The sequence below is a fragment of the Venturia canescens genome, chromosome 4, assembly GCF_019457755.1.
Source record: "Venturia canescens isolate UGA chromosome 4, ASM1945775v1, whole genome shotgun sequence".
NCBI lineage: Eukaryota > Metazoa > Arthropoda > Insecta > Hymenoptera > Ichneumonidae > Venturia > Venturia canescens.
Window position 1 is genome coordinate 3,181,257 of NC_057424.1, and position 16,290 is coordinate 3,197,546.

Below are 16,290 nucleotides of genomic sequence, written 5' to 3' on the forward strand. Positions count from 1 at the left end.
CAAAGTCACCACCGATTTCTTTTAATACAAGATATAAGGGTGAAAGTAATTTTCCATCGGCCGATATCATTGGTTGAATCGTATACGAATGGGTTGTCGAAGATATGGATTGAACAACGCATTCAATCTCTTTTGATCCTTGGTTTGCAAGAGTGCGACCGGAATGCATTTCAAATTGGAATCCACTTTGGTCCGAATTGTAAACGTTTTCCAGACCAATGTCGTTGATAACAAATTTAACATATTTAACGCAAGATTTTTTGAGTCTTCTAAAGTTTTCCTGGTAATAAATTTTGTAATTTTTCGAGACGTTAAGCGATGTGCTCTTTTGAACTTATTAACCCTCTCGGACCGTATGTTGCTTCTACGCAACACGCGCTTCCAGGCCCAATAAAACTGCATCGGTCAGTAAGGTCGAGGTTCTAACTGCGTATTTCCATCAAGCAAGGTTAGATTGCACCTTAGATACTCCTAAACCAAGAGATAAACTGCTTTAACTCATCGAAATATCAATATGAAGTCGGAGTTTCATGTTGAGTTGGCGTTGTGTGAAAAGGTGCTTTAGTTATCGCAAAAGAAAAGTGGGTATAAATGTTTTTTTCGTACTCCAAACGTTATTTCCTTTCAAAGGGAAGCTAATATGATGTATTTAAGGTATTCGGTGCTAGATTCATTCATAAATTTTCCTGATTTTGCTCCCCAAGGACCTGGTGCTGCGCGCAGCGAACATTCAAAAATTCATATTTCCCACCAAAAAAACCGAAATGTCACAATGGATTCGGAAACTAGAAAGTATTTTGAGATAAAATTATGAAGGGAATCATTTTCCGTCAACGCGAAATAGGTCTCGGTCTGAGAGGGTTAACCCAATTTTTTGATGCTTTGAATCGTGCATCGGAATTCATGAAATCTTTATGTGCGGTCAAAGCCCATCGTTGTAAATCAATATTATGTATGATCTTGCCACATTCAGTTGCTTCAATGAAGCGATTTCGATTCCCGTGTATTCGTTTATGCTTTCAATTAAAAACTCTTTAATGGTATTGGCTAATTTCATTTCACTTTCATTCACCGGTGTTTCGGGCTAATTCATTGTCATAAAATAAGTCGACAAAATATGTATGACATTCATTGGACTGATATGCACTTTTAAAAAAGTTCATAGTATTCAATACGTACTCAACAATGCACACCTATGATCAGAGAACTTTAGTGAACGGGAACCGCTTTAATAGTATATTACACACCTAGGGAGGGAAAATAGACTACTTCAAACCGCGGGCAGAATTGTCGCCCGAGCCGAAGGCGAGGGTGATAAGCACGCGGTTTGAGGTGGTCTAATTTCACTCCCGTGGTCTAATTTCGGCCGCTGCGCGGGCCGAAAGTTGCCACTTTCCGCCCGGAGGGCTGAAAAACTAATTTAAATGTGACAACAATGAGATTATATAGAGCCTTATCTTTTGCCGATATATTACTGTTCAACACAATAGATAGGATATCATAGAAAAATAAAACGTATTTTAAGAAACCCACCTCACAATTTGATGAAAACATGTTATCAGTTGAAATTGATAAAAAATTTTGCGTTTGAAAAAATTGACTCCTTTTAATGAGCGGTTGTGTTGGAAAAAAAACCAATATAGATTGATGTGATTGAATTTCGAATCGAAATAATTAGGTTTACCATGAAAAAGTAGAGAAAAATGTACAAAAAAACACGTTTTTTATAAAAATAAAATGAATATAAAAAGCTATACAATTAACGATTATATATTATTGTAAGGCATTGAAAAATTAATAAATTTGCCATTTAAACTTTTGCCGTATCTATTTTAGTTACGGAGATATCAACGAAAAACGAAAAAACGACCGATTTTGAGGAATTAATTTCACCCCTTAAATATGCGAGTGGGCAGCTAATTTTTTGTGAGGGTTTATACTTTGATGTGAACTACAAAATGTAATTTTTTCAACCCAGGTTGTGGGGGTACACTAAGGTGACTTTCCTTGTAAGAGAAGAGAAGAAAAAAGAAAAGGAAAAGAAGAGAAAATATCATTTGGTTTAGGCACCTTCTCATCGGTAAAATTCTGAAAATACCTGAACATCATTTTTTAACAATACTTCAAGTTACTACATAAATTTGAGAATGTATATAATTGAAGTTTTACTTACTTTTTCGCATAAATATATTGAATATGTTGCCCATAAACTCGGTGGGGCGTATTTTGTCGATAAATTGCGCAAAGTATGCCAAGATTACGTCTTTGCAAAAAGAATCGGATCTATTCTCCTTGCGCCATTTCTTAAATGCGTTATACGCGGCTGTATATAATTTTTTTGATTTAGTGGGCAACAAATTTAAAGCCACCGACTTCGCTATTTCTTTTATGGCGTCCGAAACAATTTCATTGATGCCATATGTACTAAATTCACTTTCCGAACTGTTCATTCCCGAACGAACGTTATAATTTTCGCACAAACAAACTATAGGTAATCGTTTCGTCTTGATTTCATTGTTTTATTTTTTCTACAACATGAACCTGTTTTCAGGAGAATCGCTAATCTGTCCCTCCTTGTCATTTGTTCGCTGTGAATTTTCAAGCTTCAAATGACAATTGAAATTTGTTTCTTATATCTTTTATAGCACCGCATGATCTAAACCCGCATTTTAGCCACGCACGTCGTGCAATAATAGGCAGCTTAAGGAAGTTGAAGCGATATATATAGGACATCATACGAAAAATACATTAGATTTTATTATTCCAAAATAATGAATTGAAAATTTACGTGAATCTTCTTGAATTGCGCTTAATTATGTGTGAAAAATTTGAAGAGGTTTCACCGCCTAGTAATCGAGATATTCATTGTCGAAAATGACAAGGTTGTTAAACATGGGCTCTTATGGAAGCTTTCAAAAAATTGCAAACTTCAACAATAAATATCTCAATTTCACGACGGTGAACCATCGGCATATCCCGCCAGAAGTTTAATACTGTCTTAAGCTTTCTGTTTTAAAAATTTTTATGTGCAAAGTTGGAAAATAGGAGGATGGATCAGTCGGTATATCGCAACCGTGAGTGCGAGAGAGATAGCTGCAAATTTCGAAATCGAAATTCTTTGACAGTTTGACCGATTAAAAAAAGGCTCTGTCAGTCGATTTTTGCCATCCTTCTGCGTAGGCTGACTGCAGAGGGGTTAAGGCACTTATTCATTGTTTAATCTGAAAATCAACTTTATTAAAAATTTCTGAGCAACATTTAAAATGATTTATTCAATAGGAAAGTTAATGGAATGTCCTTCAATGTCTTTTTATTTCGGCAACGACATCAGTCAACTGAGAGATCACTCTCAAGGCAAACATTTTACACCTTGTTATCTGATAAAATAAGAATAACGTGTAACTCATGCGTTCTTTCAAACACTTTCAAATATCAAACTACTCATCTCGGGATAAAACGTGTAACAGGATTTTCATCAACCCAATAACTGTTCAACCAGAAGTTTCAGTGAAGAAAAAGAAAGTGAATTTGTCCAACAGAGATAACTTTTTTCAGAGAATAACTATCGGGAGGTGTGAAGAAACCAGCTACGAGGGTTCACTTATAAATATGACAAAGTAGAAGTGTGGAAATCTCTAAAACGTCTTTACCAATAGACTCACCCATTTTCTATTACTATTTCGTTTCAGAAATCATATGGAGGTCGGAAAAACACAAAAGGACAGTAGAATTATACCTATCACCGTATAATAAACTTGTGCGCGAAGCCAGCAGGGAATATTGTATTGTAAAAAGTTATACAACTTTGGGTTTACTGAAATCTAATAAATTGTGGGTTTTATTCAAAAACTCTCCCAAATTTTTTTCTTTGCAAAAGCTCTATGAGCCAAATCATTCTTCTAATTATACTGTAGAATTCAGCAAAGTTTCTATCTCCCGGCACAGGGACGCTAAACCTCAACTCAAAAAAAATACAGTTAATTCGTTGATCGGACAGTTTCTAAATGCTGCAGAGTTAAAAAAAGATTATGAGGACCTGACAATAAAAAAGAAACTAGTCCAGTTTGAGAGATTCAATAATCACAAGTTCAATGTGAAGATTATTTTCTTTCAATAGTTTTTTCGTAAGTTTTCATTCTATTTCCCCTTAAGTAGCAATTAAATGCAGGGAAAACCTTAAGTTGAATCATGCAATTGTCTGAGGAATCAACATCAAAGTATTTAAATGTAGAAAAATTAGTTAAAGTATCATTATGTACAGCAAATTTATAGTCAGTGTTCTTGGTTTTCAACAAGTGTTTATTTCTAAGTAATTATAGCAGTATTCAATCCAGCCCCTCTTTTTTTTCTTTCACAGCTTCCTGCAAATAAAATAGAATCCGTCATAGGTATCAAAATCATTATTTTACAAAATTAGTCAAAAGATGAATATACTTTGAATCGTTCTTCGAAAAGGGAAAGTTCCGCAATCAGATCCGTTATAGCATGCATGAAGGCTTCATGTGGAGTATAGTCCGATGTGGTTTGAATTCTTATCACAAATTTGTGTTCCAAGGGATGAGGTAGTTTGTATCCTGCAAAGAGGACTTGAGGGTCCTTCAGTAATTGACTGTAAAATAACAGATATTCCTATTTTATTGATATGACTAAATGATGCACTAAATGAAATTTAATAACAATGTACATGTGAAAGTATGTATTCATCGGTTCAAAAGTATCCATTATTGTCCATCGCAAGTACAATTGTACTAAAAATATAGAAAACTCACTTCCTGTGAGATTAAATGAAGCAATTCCAGATTGACTAGATGAGAAAATATTGCAATCTGATTTCCTAAAATTGAATATAACACATGAACTGTACAATGCTGAGTATGAAAATATATTTTTGAAATGCAAAAATTTGTTCATTCAGAACAGCAATGAAAGTAAACTATTTCATATAATGTTATCAAGGAGATGGCCATCAAAATTCAATCTATTGTTAGAATATTCATTCAAACACATTTTTCTGACTCGAAAAACGTAATTGCTTCAAATGGTATTGTCTCAATGCTACAAGGTTATACCGCATCCACATAATCAAGAGACGATAAAGTTGTACCGAATATTTTAGATTATTTGGGTACTCACTTCCTGATCATATTTCCTAGAGTATGATCTTCCTTATTAACGGTAAATATAGCGGCATTTGGAACTTTTGTATCCTGTTCTTTGACAATTCTGGATAAATAAAAAATTATTTACGGATATTCATCGGATAAAAATATAAGTAAATTTTCTATAATAATAAGTAGTAACAAACTTTTTTTCGCCTTCGTAAAGAAGAAATGATTCGAACGTTGGAGGTGCGTTCATTGTTCCTTAAACAGTTTTACGACGCTGTTTATTTCAGAAGTGATTTGAAAACAAATATTTTCTCCACTTATTTGGCACACCATGAAAATGAATGTACAGGATGAATGTACAAACTGGTCAACGACGATTATGATGTGAAGTATCCGTGGTAGTATCTGTTCTCTGGTAGTATGTATGTTTTGATTGAACCACAGAGCTCACTAATTACTGGAATACTAGAACGCTGACTCCATTATGGTCTGTAGGACCCGAACGTTTCGACAGAGAAAGCAAAAGCACGGGATCGCGTCCTCTCTCCACTGAACTCTATTAAGTCCTACACTCCTACACTGTCGTACAGGCCCAACCGTTCCAAGAGAGAAGGCACATCTATGAGAACGTCTCCTTTTCAATCTGTATTTGTGCGCACGCGCTAATATGATTACCCATACACGCCACAATACTGACAATACACGCCGTAGTTTAAAATTTAGGCCCGCTACACACGATCAATAATATTGCACAAGAAGTTTGTATGGTGTGTAGTGCGCCATAAATGTAAGATCGGCTCAAACTTCTGTTCTTCAATAATATTACGCAATACAGGTGATTGCACAATATTATTGAACGTGTAGATGTAGTATTGAAACATTGCGCAATCATTGAACAGAAGTTTGAGTTATCTTAAATTTATGGCGCACTACACACCATACAAACTTATTGCGCAATATTACTGTGCAATATTATTGACCGTGTGTAGCGGGCCTAATGGTAAGCACATTATTTTATTTCGATAGACAATGTTAAATGGTAAATCTATGGATAGATGGCAGCACTAGAAAAGATCATTGTGAAACGACGCCATTACAGAAGAAAGAGACTCGTGACGTCACTCGCGAAACTTCCCTTCTTATAAGATCCCGCATCTCCTTGGTCCCCACACAGCTGTGTCCAACCATCATCGGGGTTTTTTTTTATCGTCGATAATCGTTCAGTGGGAATAGTAAAAGAATATTTGTTTCGAAGTTAGCCGTCGTCGTCGCTATCAAAAATACATTAATTTCCTTTGTCGCGGGTGTCCAAAAATCCCTCGTGCCCTCTTTTACAGTGCGCCTCCTCACTCCCCTTGGGTCCCTTTTTCCCCTTGCTCAGCTCACGGTCGCGAGGGAATTAAAAAAATTCAATCTCCAAGTGCATATTCTAACGAACCTGATACAAAAACGAATGGTCGATCACTAAAGTAGCTCTGTGCATAATTTACATACGTATACTTATACCACAAAGATAGATTTACCCAAGTTATCATTAATCAACGGGACGGACACGGAGTGTTAAGGAAAAGGGTTCACGACATCAAAAAGGTTTTCGTTCGGCCTCGCGGAAGTGTCTGTTTTAATGTTTTAACGTGTGGGCGAGAAAAACTACAAGAGAAAAATCGGTGTGTATAACGGTATAACGTATATACGAAGAAGACGGCCTTCGAAGACTTGACAAAAGGCCTTCGCTAGAAACTCGGACTCAAAGTTTATTGAACGCGCAGCCCACAAATAAAAAAAGAGAGCAAGTCGCCACCAGATCTTTCCATTCTCTCAGTTTAATCGTCGTCGCTGTTTCCTTTTTAATTTTTGTTTTTATTTTTCCATTTCTCTATCTTCGCCTTCGTTCGTATTCGACAGAAAAATATCGAGAAATCTTGACCAGCGCGTGCTGTGCACGCGTCTTGTGTGTTGTGTGCGTACGCGCGCGCACTGTCTGGATTTGTGCGTGTGTATAACTAGGAGAAAATCTCACAAACAAAAAAAATTATAAATAAGGAAGAAAAACTGAAATCGTGACTACTGTGATTTCATCCAGCAAACAGTAAAGCCTCGTCAGTTATGTCTACTCCCGCGAGACGAAGACTTATGAGAGATTTCAAAAGGTAAGGGAATATTTTTGGATACAAACAATATTTCAATCATATATACAGTGAGTGACAAAAGTATTCATACAGGGGATATATTAAAACAAATATCCTCTGTACGAATACTTTCGTCGCTCACTGTATGTATTTTGAGTACGAAAGAAAAAATTGTTCGATGGTATGATGGTTCTTTCCCCCTTGTTTCGTGCACTATCCTTGTGAGTTGGCTGCGTCACAGCTCGAAAGTCGATTTCACACAGTGTTACATGGGCGAGGGGCAAAGTGGTACGCGAAGTTGGGCGGCAGGGCGGCGAAGGAACGGGGGAAAGAGGACCAGAGAATTTTCTGATCAACGCCGCGATCTTTAACAAGAATAACCGTTGTATAGGAGGATCACGACGACGCACTAACGTCACCGTGACTCGTGGGTACACGAGTTTATTATTAGATTTTTGACTATCAACTATGACTTATTTTTATTATTTATCTTTTATTACTATTTTAATTATTTTATTATTCATAATTATCAGTTTATAATTTCGTGTTTACTTTGTTGTGTTTGATGAAATATTTTTTATCCTCTCGATCAATGATATATTACTAGGAAACGCAACCTTACGTGTTAGCAGCTGCCAACAGTGCCAACTCAAGTTTAAGGAGGATGGCTACGTTCGTCAAATTGATAAGAAATTGATCAAATTTGGTGATAATGTTCTTCAACATCAAATGCGAAGACACAATTTTTTTCAAAATTTTCTTCTGCTTAGTTATCGAGTAATTACGCATTAAAGCAGATTTCTTATGCCCGGAATGTATACCTATATATATATGGAAACGCTATGCTTTAGTGATTAGGGAACACATGAACTTTAGTGATCAATTACTCGTTAACTGTACAGAAGAAAAATCTTAAAAAATTTGTATTTTCAAATTTAACTCTAAAGAATATGTTCATCAAATTTTATTAAATTCTTATCATTTGGAAATTTTTAATGTATTTTACATGGTTTAGCATGACAACATTGTATCGTCCCTAGCCACCCTCCTTAATGGCTCAAAAGTTTGGTAATTTCATCAACCCTATCCTTCCTGAGTGGGTTTTTTTCCTTCAATTTTTCCTTTGATTCGTCATTATCAAGCTCTCAATCGTTATTTAGACCAAATAACCCAAAAATTTCTCTATAACATTTTTTACCGTCTTTAAAACTCGAATTTCATTGGTCATCACGATTGTCAGAATAGCATGGCCAAGGGGAGGGGGGTTAGAGTCAGAATTCTCTGTATTTGGCTAATTGGGTCATTATCAAGCTCTCGATCGTTATTTAGACCAAATAACTCAAAAATTTCTATATAACATTTTTTACCGTCTTTAAAACTCGAATTTCATTGGTCATCACGATTGTCAGAATAGCATGGCCAAGGGGAGGGGGGTTAGAGTCAGAATTCTCTGTATTTGGCTAATTATTCTTTGTGCAATATCGTGCCATTAATTAACTTCGACTCTTTTTCGATGCTAGATTATTACTCCTATTAAATTTTATATAACACTATTTTTGGGCGACACTCCATCCAAGTTTTGTTTTTGCTTCAAGCCAAAAGCAAATTATGTTTTTGATAGCTCAGTCATCTTTTGATCTAACTGTAGATACTTCCTTTTCCAACTCGCATATTTAATGTCAATTTGATTAAAAAGTATGGATCAATGGCAATACCTGTCAATTTTGATGACAACATTTCAATGTGTTCAACATAGCTGTTGAAAATTTTTTCATACAAACTCAATTGAAGATTCATTCTAATTATAGAAAAAGATGGTCAATTATGTGTATTATGCAATTGAGTTACTTGCTGTACGATTTGAAGTGTTTCAATACTAAAATGTTGAAATTTGGACAATCTGATTTCTCATGTTTCTTTCAAAGTCTCAAACCTAGGTTTGTAAAACAATTTGGAAAGATATAAAAAAATGAAATTTCATATAATGTAAAGTGAATTTTTGTTTGTCTTTAATTATGCAAAATTCCACACCATGCATTTTTTTATGCAAGAGACAATTTGATTTTGAAAAAAAATGAAATTATATTCAACTCTTTGTTTCATCTTGATGGTATTTTTTTCAGCAATTCTACCTCATAAGTAACTAAATATTTTGTACATTTTATTCACAGATTACAAGAAGATCCACCTACCGGAGTATCAGGAGCTCCCACAGACAATAATATTATGATATGGAATGCGGTGATATTTGGGTGAGTATTTTGCAATTCAACTTGAACATGAAATATACATACAATTAAGATGGCGAAAATAATTGACAAGCATTCAAACAATTCATTGTTGGTATGATTCTTTTGGCTACAGACCTCATGACACACCATTCGAAGATGGAACATTCAAACTCACGATCGAGTTCACAGAGGAATATCCAAACAAACCGCCAACAGTAAAATTCGTCAGTAAAATGTTTCATCCAAATGTATACGCCGATGGTGGCATATGCCTGGACATATTGCAAAATCGTTGGAGTCCGACATACGATGTTTCGGCTATTCTGACTTCGATACAGGTACATACTTTTGCTCTCGGCTAAACCCCAATAGAAAACGCGTCTTTTTTTCCATTGATTCATGCTATGAATCCCGTAAATTTACGGCTGAAGTCAATTTCTCCAAAACCTTCACCCAACGATGAGAAAAGAAACGGAATATATGATTAATTCTTGAACTGTGATGATAGAAGGAATAGCCTGGGGTGCAAAACGTATTTCTCGACTCGATTATTCGTATTCAAAACAAAATTTTAATTGAATCTTTTGTTCGCTCTCCGTTTCGACTTAGAGATACAAATTTCATTGTTAAATTGTATCTAAACGAAATCTAATATTCCGGAATTTAAAATCGCTTTAAGTTTTTACAGCTTATCTTTAAAAGTTAAGTTATTGATTCTTGGAAAAGACAAATTGTTCAGTGGGCTTGCTTTCGGTAAAGATCCGTGAACGGTCGATAAATGAACAGAATAGTAGTAGCCTCAGTTGTATCCAAAATTTTTCAATGACAAATAAGGTCAGCAGTCAAATTTTGCACCTTTGTACTCCACGCTGCCTGCATTTTGATTTTGATAAACATTCGAAAAATCAAATAAAAATCAACCCGCCGTTAGATCTACGTTGAATTAGCTACGAAATCATTCAATATTTACTTAACAGCGGTTGCAATTTATCAAAGTCTAATACCCTAGAGAGAATAGAAAACTTACAATCAAATAGAATGCCTTTTACATATGGAGCCAACAATGCAGCACTTGTTAACATACTTTGATATTTTTTTGTTCAATAAACTTCAAAAAGTCGGTTTTTTCCTTTCCTACATCCGTAAAATAAAATATTGTTTTCTTTGATAAAAAGTGTTTACTTGCGTAGAAAAGAAGACTGACAAAGCGAGTGATGAGGGAGAGATTGTGGGTGACAGAAAACAGAAAGACATTAATTGATAGCTACACAAAATTTTAAAAAGTTCGATAGCAAAGTAATTAAGTACCGACTTGTTTGATTGCAGTCGCTGTTAAGTGACCCAAATCCGAATTCACCTGCCAACTCAATGGCAGCCCAACTTTATAAAGAGAATCGACGCGAGTACGAGAAACGAGTGAAGGCTTGCGTGGAGCAAAGTTTTGTGGATTAGTCTCGGGGAATGGTCGTATACTTGTGCCGCTGTTGAGACTCGGGATCAACCGACAACAACCTACCATCCCGATATGTGGAAGCGATACGTGCGCAGCTCTACCGAGGAGTTAATGCTGAAAGCATAGCACGTCACTCCCTAAAAACATAAAGAGCGAATGGCATAAATACATAAAAGAAAAAAACATTGAATAATTCGAACGAAAAGATGAGAGAAAGGTTAACAGAGAAATAAGAAAAACACACGCGTACACACAAACCTCTATTCAACAAAAACCACGATGTGCAACATTAGAACGAATTTTTACCAATGTTGTATAATAAATTATTATAAAACTCTGTATTTATTTATTTGATATTCGATCGATTGAAAGAAAAAAAAGTTGAAGAGAGCGTGAGACAGTAAGGGAGAGCGAGAGAGAAAGAGAGAGAGAATTTAAGAAGGACAAAAAATGAGTAATATTGAAAATATTAGATTTAATATATATGAGTAATAATTATTGTCCGATTTCTTTTTTTGTCTTTTCCCTCTCTTGTTCCGATGTTGTAGAAGCGACAATGCCCTATGATACGTCAAGCACAGACTTGTACATCAATTTAATTCTAGTTACTTCAATAGTTACTAAATTCACCTATACATATATAAATATATATACACGTACATACAATAAAGCGCATCATTTCGTGCGGTTCTATGTCGGTTATTAATTCATTTACTCCCTCACTCGTTTTACAATTATTGTGTATGTATTATATCAACGGAATCAATTCTTTCAATTGTCAATTCAAAACTAACAAAGTTGCCCCAACGCATCTCGTCGATGTAATGGAAATTGAGCGATTCTTTTATTTTCTCATTTTTTCACGGTACCAAAGTTTATTTTGAAAATAATCTCATTCTCTGACATTAATTTAACGAATAGCAAAACACGCCTTTCTACCAAACCATGCACCCATTTATATCTAAGGTATCTGAAAACTAAGCTTCGAAAAATATCTTGGATTCCTAACGAACAAAATAAGTACCTTGGAGAGGGGGGGGGGGGGTATTAGACGGTTTTGAAATTGGCTACTATTCGAGTTCGATGTCGATCAAGTTGTTAATATCAAGCAACTTTGTTAATGTTGAACCGTATGTGTGTTAAAAAATTTTAATGAAATTTCATTAAAATATGTGTACGATTGTATTTTTGCAGTCCCTGTTAGATGAACCAAATCCAAACTCACCGGCTAACTCGTTGGCTGCTCAATTGTATCAAGAGAATAAACGCGAATATGAGAAAAGAGTTGCCACTGTCGTCGAACAGTCGTGGCTCAACTTCCAGGAAAGCCACATCGAAGATCCTCGCTGACATTAGGTTTGGTGTCCTTTAGATGGTCATCGTTTAGAGGATCGCACGATTTATCTTCCTCAGAAGATGAATCGTTGAAAACTAAAGGGGAAGGAATACAAAGAGCTTTACTACGTATTCTTGTAGCCCATAGATTTTGACTTTTTAACAGTGCGGAAAAGTCTTCTTAATCCATAACTAAATAAGAAAAAAAACTAATAAGTTTTTAGGCCGTGCTACATCAAATATTTTCTTCGTTTCCAGGTATAATAATGGTTTCGAAACTCAATAATGTTTGAAACAAGCCATCATAATCTGAATAACCCTCGTGATTACAATCCGGACTATCTTTAAAATTTCTTTTTCCTATTATTACTTTTATATTCGTGATGTCTTTATTTAAAAATGATAGAACCTTTAAGTGACGTAAAAGATAAATATGGATAGCCATAAGACATTTATTTTTCGCTTCATTGGAATAAAATTCGAGAGAAAAATTATTTCCTCGTACGAGTCGTGTGTGCCTGTGTTCGAAAAATGTACCAGGGTGTCTAACGACCTGAAAAGTCATGAAAATTCTTAAATGTCATGAAATTACACTCGGACCTGAAAAAATCATTAAATGTCATGAAAAATGACCAAACAACCTGATTTTTTAAGATCTCTGCAACGCTCATTGTTATTGTCGATTTTTTGGTTTTCTTCAACATGATTTCAAAATTCGCGGGGTGGCGACAATGTCTGGTTCGTCAATACTCATCATTTTTATTGAATTTTTTTATAATTAAAAGATGAATAAAAAGTATCAGAACCATAAGAAAAGTCATGAAAAATTCCTGTTCCTTGACTTAAAAAGCCTTAAAAGTCATGAAATTTCTGTTCTGGTCAAAATTAGACACCCTGTGTACGCAATGTGGTTTTTGAACTGTCTTCATTGCTTCATTGTGATCAGTAAAAAATATCCAGAATTGATGATAAAATTCAATACCCATGCACTTTTTTATTTTTTATTATCATATTTTATAATATTGAAAATTGGATAACACGTAGATATTGTCATTTTTTTCTCCATAAAAATTGTATTTCACTGCATTGTCATTAGACAAAAATTTATTTACACGCAATATTAATACTGGTCGATTCAATATTTATGAAAAAATGTTCATCTCAGACGCATCTCCGAATCCCGATTTGTCAACGCCTCAACACACATTGAAATTCTGACAATTGAACAAACACTCGACGTCGTTTAAACTGCGAGGAGAACCGGGTTCATGATTTTCTTTTATTCAATGTTTTTTTATTTGCCATTGAGAATGCTTAACACATTGTTTGTTTATTTTATCCACCATTGTTGGGAGTCGTCCGTCATGGCCGAACTCTCGTGGAATATTTTTTTGTGCGACAGCACGTGCCTTCATCTTAAGTAGATTCATGGCTTGTGTTGACTCGTTCGCTTTTCTCAGTGAACTCGAATTAGTTGTCTCATTGAATAATGTAGTTCAACCGAAATTGGTCGAGTTTCTCTCTCGTGTAGTGTGTTCCTGCTACGATTTTTCTTCTTTTTCCTTGTTGTATCTTTCCAGCTCTTTAAGGAACTGTGCCTTTGGCTTCATTACGTTTGGACGATCTCCCCGGCACTTTGGACAAAACCATTTTCCTTTAGGTTTTGTACTGAGGGACACACACGAAAAGTGGAACCACTCAATTGGACATAAATCATTGTCACATAATATCATTTCGCCGTAAGAGATTTGATCACATAAACAATATGTTGGCTCATCCGGATCAATCGCCAAATCATCTTCCGGCGGCGGTGGTGTGTCTTCACGATGCTGATTTTGTTGATTACCCTGGCGTGATTTCCTTTTCTTCTTCTTACTTGTTGTCGCGTTAGCTGCTTTCTTTTGATTTCCGTTACTCGCATTCGCCAACGTTGTTGATCTCGTTTCCGACATTACAATCATATCCATCGCATGCGCAGATTCCACCAATGTTTCTGTACGAGTTCTCCTTGCTCTTTTTGGCTGTCGTTCAATGTTGTTTGTGTTGTTAGTATTACTTGAATTCAACGTATTGTTTGCCTCTCGAGCTGGCTCTGTTGTCTCTTGCTCCTTCCCAAAGTCTGTGCACACATTTTTGTTTATTATTACAAATTTTTTAAGAACGTTGCAAAATTTTTCACTCAATTTGGGATATTGGAAAATAAATTCAATAAATAATAACTACATTGATCTATAGTTGATATTTGCTTTTATCAATATGCATAAAAATATTCAGTACTAGAAAATAGATATTCAGAGGTTGAAAATCTAGGCATCAGTATTACAAAAAAATCCATTCCCTAAACATCCCCTCACTCACCCAAATTACGATAATCCAGATCCAATTGACGAGATTTGTTTTCAATAAGGTCCTGCACTTGTTGAACAATTTGGAGTTTTTCATCACCAATTTCTTGAGCTGCTATTAAAGCCTGCTGGACTCGAAGGAGGGCCCGTCTTCTGACTGATATGTCGATATCATTTTTTAGTAATTCTTGCTGCTGATCAATTTCTCTCAAATAAGCTGCAACATAAAAATAAATAAAAGTTCCTCTTACCGTTTTCTCTGATATTTCAGATAAAAAATGAAAAAAAAATCAGCATTTTTAGATGAATATGGAAAAGTTATTGTTAAATAAAATGTAAACTTTTAGCACGTTCATCATATAAATTAAATTATATACTTTTTTTTCAACTCCCATATAAAAAAATTCTTCAGCTGTTTGCAATAGGACAAAATAATTGAACGAGCTGTACAAATACAAAAAATGCTCCGACTTACTTTGACAAGTGGCGTCCAATTCTCGCAATCGTGAAACGTGTCTTTGTATATCGTTTGGAAGATTTTCAACACAGTCGAGATAGTTTTCAATGTAAGTAGCCGAATATAAAGCTTCAACCACTGCCTGATTTAACATTTTAATTTGATGTTAAATTAATGATGAAGAAACAAAAACGAGCCTCTTAACACGAACAAGATACGATTTTTTCTTTTGAGGTCTAAAAATTTCTAAGTTCCGATATCAAAGAGAAAGCCGGAGAGCGCGTTGCATTCGCACTAAAGTTTATTGAAGTAGTTGGATCAATCGTTACAAATAATGTTTAAACGTCCATTGGTCGCGTCGCATATAGTCAACATGTCAGAATAAAAAAACACGAATTCTTTTCTCCACGGACTCTGAAACCACAACCTTTAAATGCTTTTAAGAAAATAACGTCGTCAGTGTCGTCACCAAGATGCACCTCATCGACGTTTACCAGTACCCAGTACCGTTGTGTCTCGCGAAGTGGCGGTGGTGTATTTAGGCCCGCTACACACGGTCAATAATATTGCGCAATATAGGTGATTGCACAATATTATTGAACGTGTAGATGTAGTATTGAAAAATTACGCAATCATTGAACAGAAGTTTGAGCTATCTTAAATTTATGGCGCACTACACACCATACAAACTTATTGTGCAATATTACTGTGCAATATTATTGATCGTGTGTAGCGGGCCTTAAGGTGTGACGAATGTGTAATTCGTCACCAGAGTGCGCTGATTTCTGCGCTAGGGACCGCGAATTTGCAAATTTCGTACTTTAGTATTACCTCCGTTAACTTGGCCCCCACATTTGATTATTTCAAACTTTTATTAATGCAAATCGTTTGAGAATCGTTAGAGAGAGTATGAGAGAAAAGGAAAATTGTTTGAGAGTGATTATAGGTGACGTACCTAATCAAATGTGGGGGCCAAGTTAACGGAGGTACGTCCGACTAACGATATGCATTAAAAAAAAGTCAAGAATCCAGAATCGGTCGACCAAGTTCACGGAGGTATAGAGTGTCATTGCAACCGTCGTCTAACTTCGTCGAGCGCTCAAGGCGCTCAGTGCGGCCAACAAAACAGCACATTACGAATTGTTTTATGTGATTGGTAATGGAAATCGAGTTCCCGAAACTTTCGACCAATCACAATTGTTTCAGGAAGTGCCAAATAAGCCCTATACGTG

The 16,290-nt window shown here is 35.5% G+C and overlaps 3 protein-coding genes across 5 annotated transcripts; 1 reads left to right on the plus strand and 2 right to left on the minus strand.

Annotated features, from left to right (window-relative positions):
• Positions 1-4,281: 4,281 nt before the first annotated feature.
• Positions 4,282-5,687, minus strand: Rpb11 (DNA-directed RNA polymerase II subunit RPB11). The gene is made up of 4 exons (XM_043417139.1): positions 5,306-5,687; positions 5,134-5,223; positions 4,435-4,609; positions 4,282-4,361 (listed from the first exon to the last, which is right to left on the minus strand). Exons 1-4 carry the CDS (start codon positions 5,356-5,358, stop codon positions 4,326-4,328), a joined length of 354 nt encoding a protein of 117 aa, XP_043273074.1. The 5' UTR covers positions 5,359-5,687; the 3' UTR covers positions 4,282-4,325.
• A 538-nt stretch (positions 5,688-6,225) lies between these two features.
• Ubc6 (ubiquitin conjugating enzyme 6) lies at positions 6,226-12,750 on the plus strand. 3 transcript variants are annotated; one of them, XM_043415782.1, is made up of 5 exons: positions 6,226-6,775; positions 7,014-7,258; positions 9,409-9,489; positions 9,602-9,806; positions 12,116-12,750. In XM_043415782.1, the coding sequence occupies exons 2-5, from the start codon at positions 7,215-7,217 to the stop codon at positions 12,269-12,271; spliced, it is 486 nt and encodes a 161-aa protein (XP_043271717.1). In that variant the 5' UTR covers positions 6,226-6,775; positions 7,014-7,214; the 3' UTR covers positions 12,272-12,750. The 3 variants fall into 3 exon arrangements, with proteins under 3 accessions (XP_043271717.1, XP_043271716.1, XP_043271718.1); XM_043415781.1 differs by having other exon boundaries at positions 6,226-7,258; XM_043415783.1 differs by lacking the exon at positions 12,116-12,750 and adding an exon at positions 10,795-11,614 and having other exon boundaries at positions 6,238-7,258.
• Positions 12,751-12,947: 197 nt separating this feature from the next.
• Positions 12,948-15,573, minus strand: LOC122408762 (inhibitor of growth protein 1). The gene is made up of 3 exons (XM_043415777.1): positions 15,077-15,573; positions 14,615-14,818; positions 12,948-14,375 (listed from the first exon to the last, which is right to left on the minus strand). Exons 1-3 carry the CDS (start codon positions 15,210-15,212, stop codon positions 13,798-13,800), a joined length of 918 nt encoding a protein of 305 aa, XP_043271712.1. The 5' UTR covers positions 15,213-15,573; the 3' UTR covers positions 12,948-13,797.
• Between the last annotated feature and the right edge of the window lie 717 nt (positions 15,574-16,290).

Bases quoted from the DNA above. Each gene is read 5' to 3' on its own strand.
- Rpb11 (XM_043417139.1), bottom strand. From the start codon at position 5,358: ATGAACGCACCTCCAACGTTCGAATCATTTCTTCTTTACGAAGGCGAA. The intron at 5,224-5,305 runs GTTTGTTACTAC...TTATTTATCCAG, and splicing joins CTTTACGAAGGCGAAAAAAA to AATTGTCAAAGAACAGGATA. The intron at 4,610-5,133 runs GTGAGTACCCAA...GTTATTTTACAG, and splicing joins CTAGGAAATATGATCAGGAA to TCAATTACTGAAGGACCCTC.
- Ubc6 (XM_043415781.1), top strand. From the start codon at position 7,215: ATGTCTACTCCCGCGAGACGAAGACTTATGAGAGATTTCAAAAG. The intron at 7,259-9,408 runs GTAAGGGAATAT...TTTTATTCACAG, and splicing joins CTTATGAGAGATTTCAAAAG to ATTACAAGAAGATCCACCTA. The intron at 9,807-12,115 runs GTACATACTTTT...GTATTTTTGCAG, and splicing joins CTATTCTGACTTCGATACAG to TCCCTGTTAGATGAACCAAA.
- LOC122408762 (XM_043415777.1), bottom strand. From the start codon at position 15,212: ATGTTAAATCAGGCAGTGGTTGAAGCTTTATATTCGGCTACTTACATT. The intron at 14,819-15,076 runs GTAAGTCGGAGC...TTTATGTTGCAG, and splicing joins ATTGGACGCCACTTGTCAAA to CTTATTTGAGAGAAATTGAT. The intron at 14,376-14,614 runs GTGAGTGAGGGG...ATGTGTGCACAG, and splicing joins TCTGGATTATCGTAATTTGG to ACTTTGGGAAGGAGCAAGAG.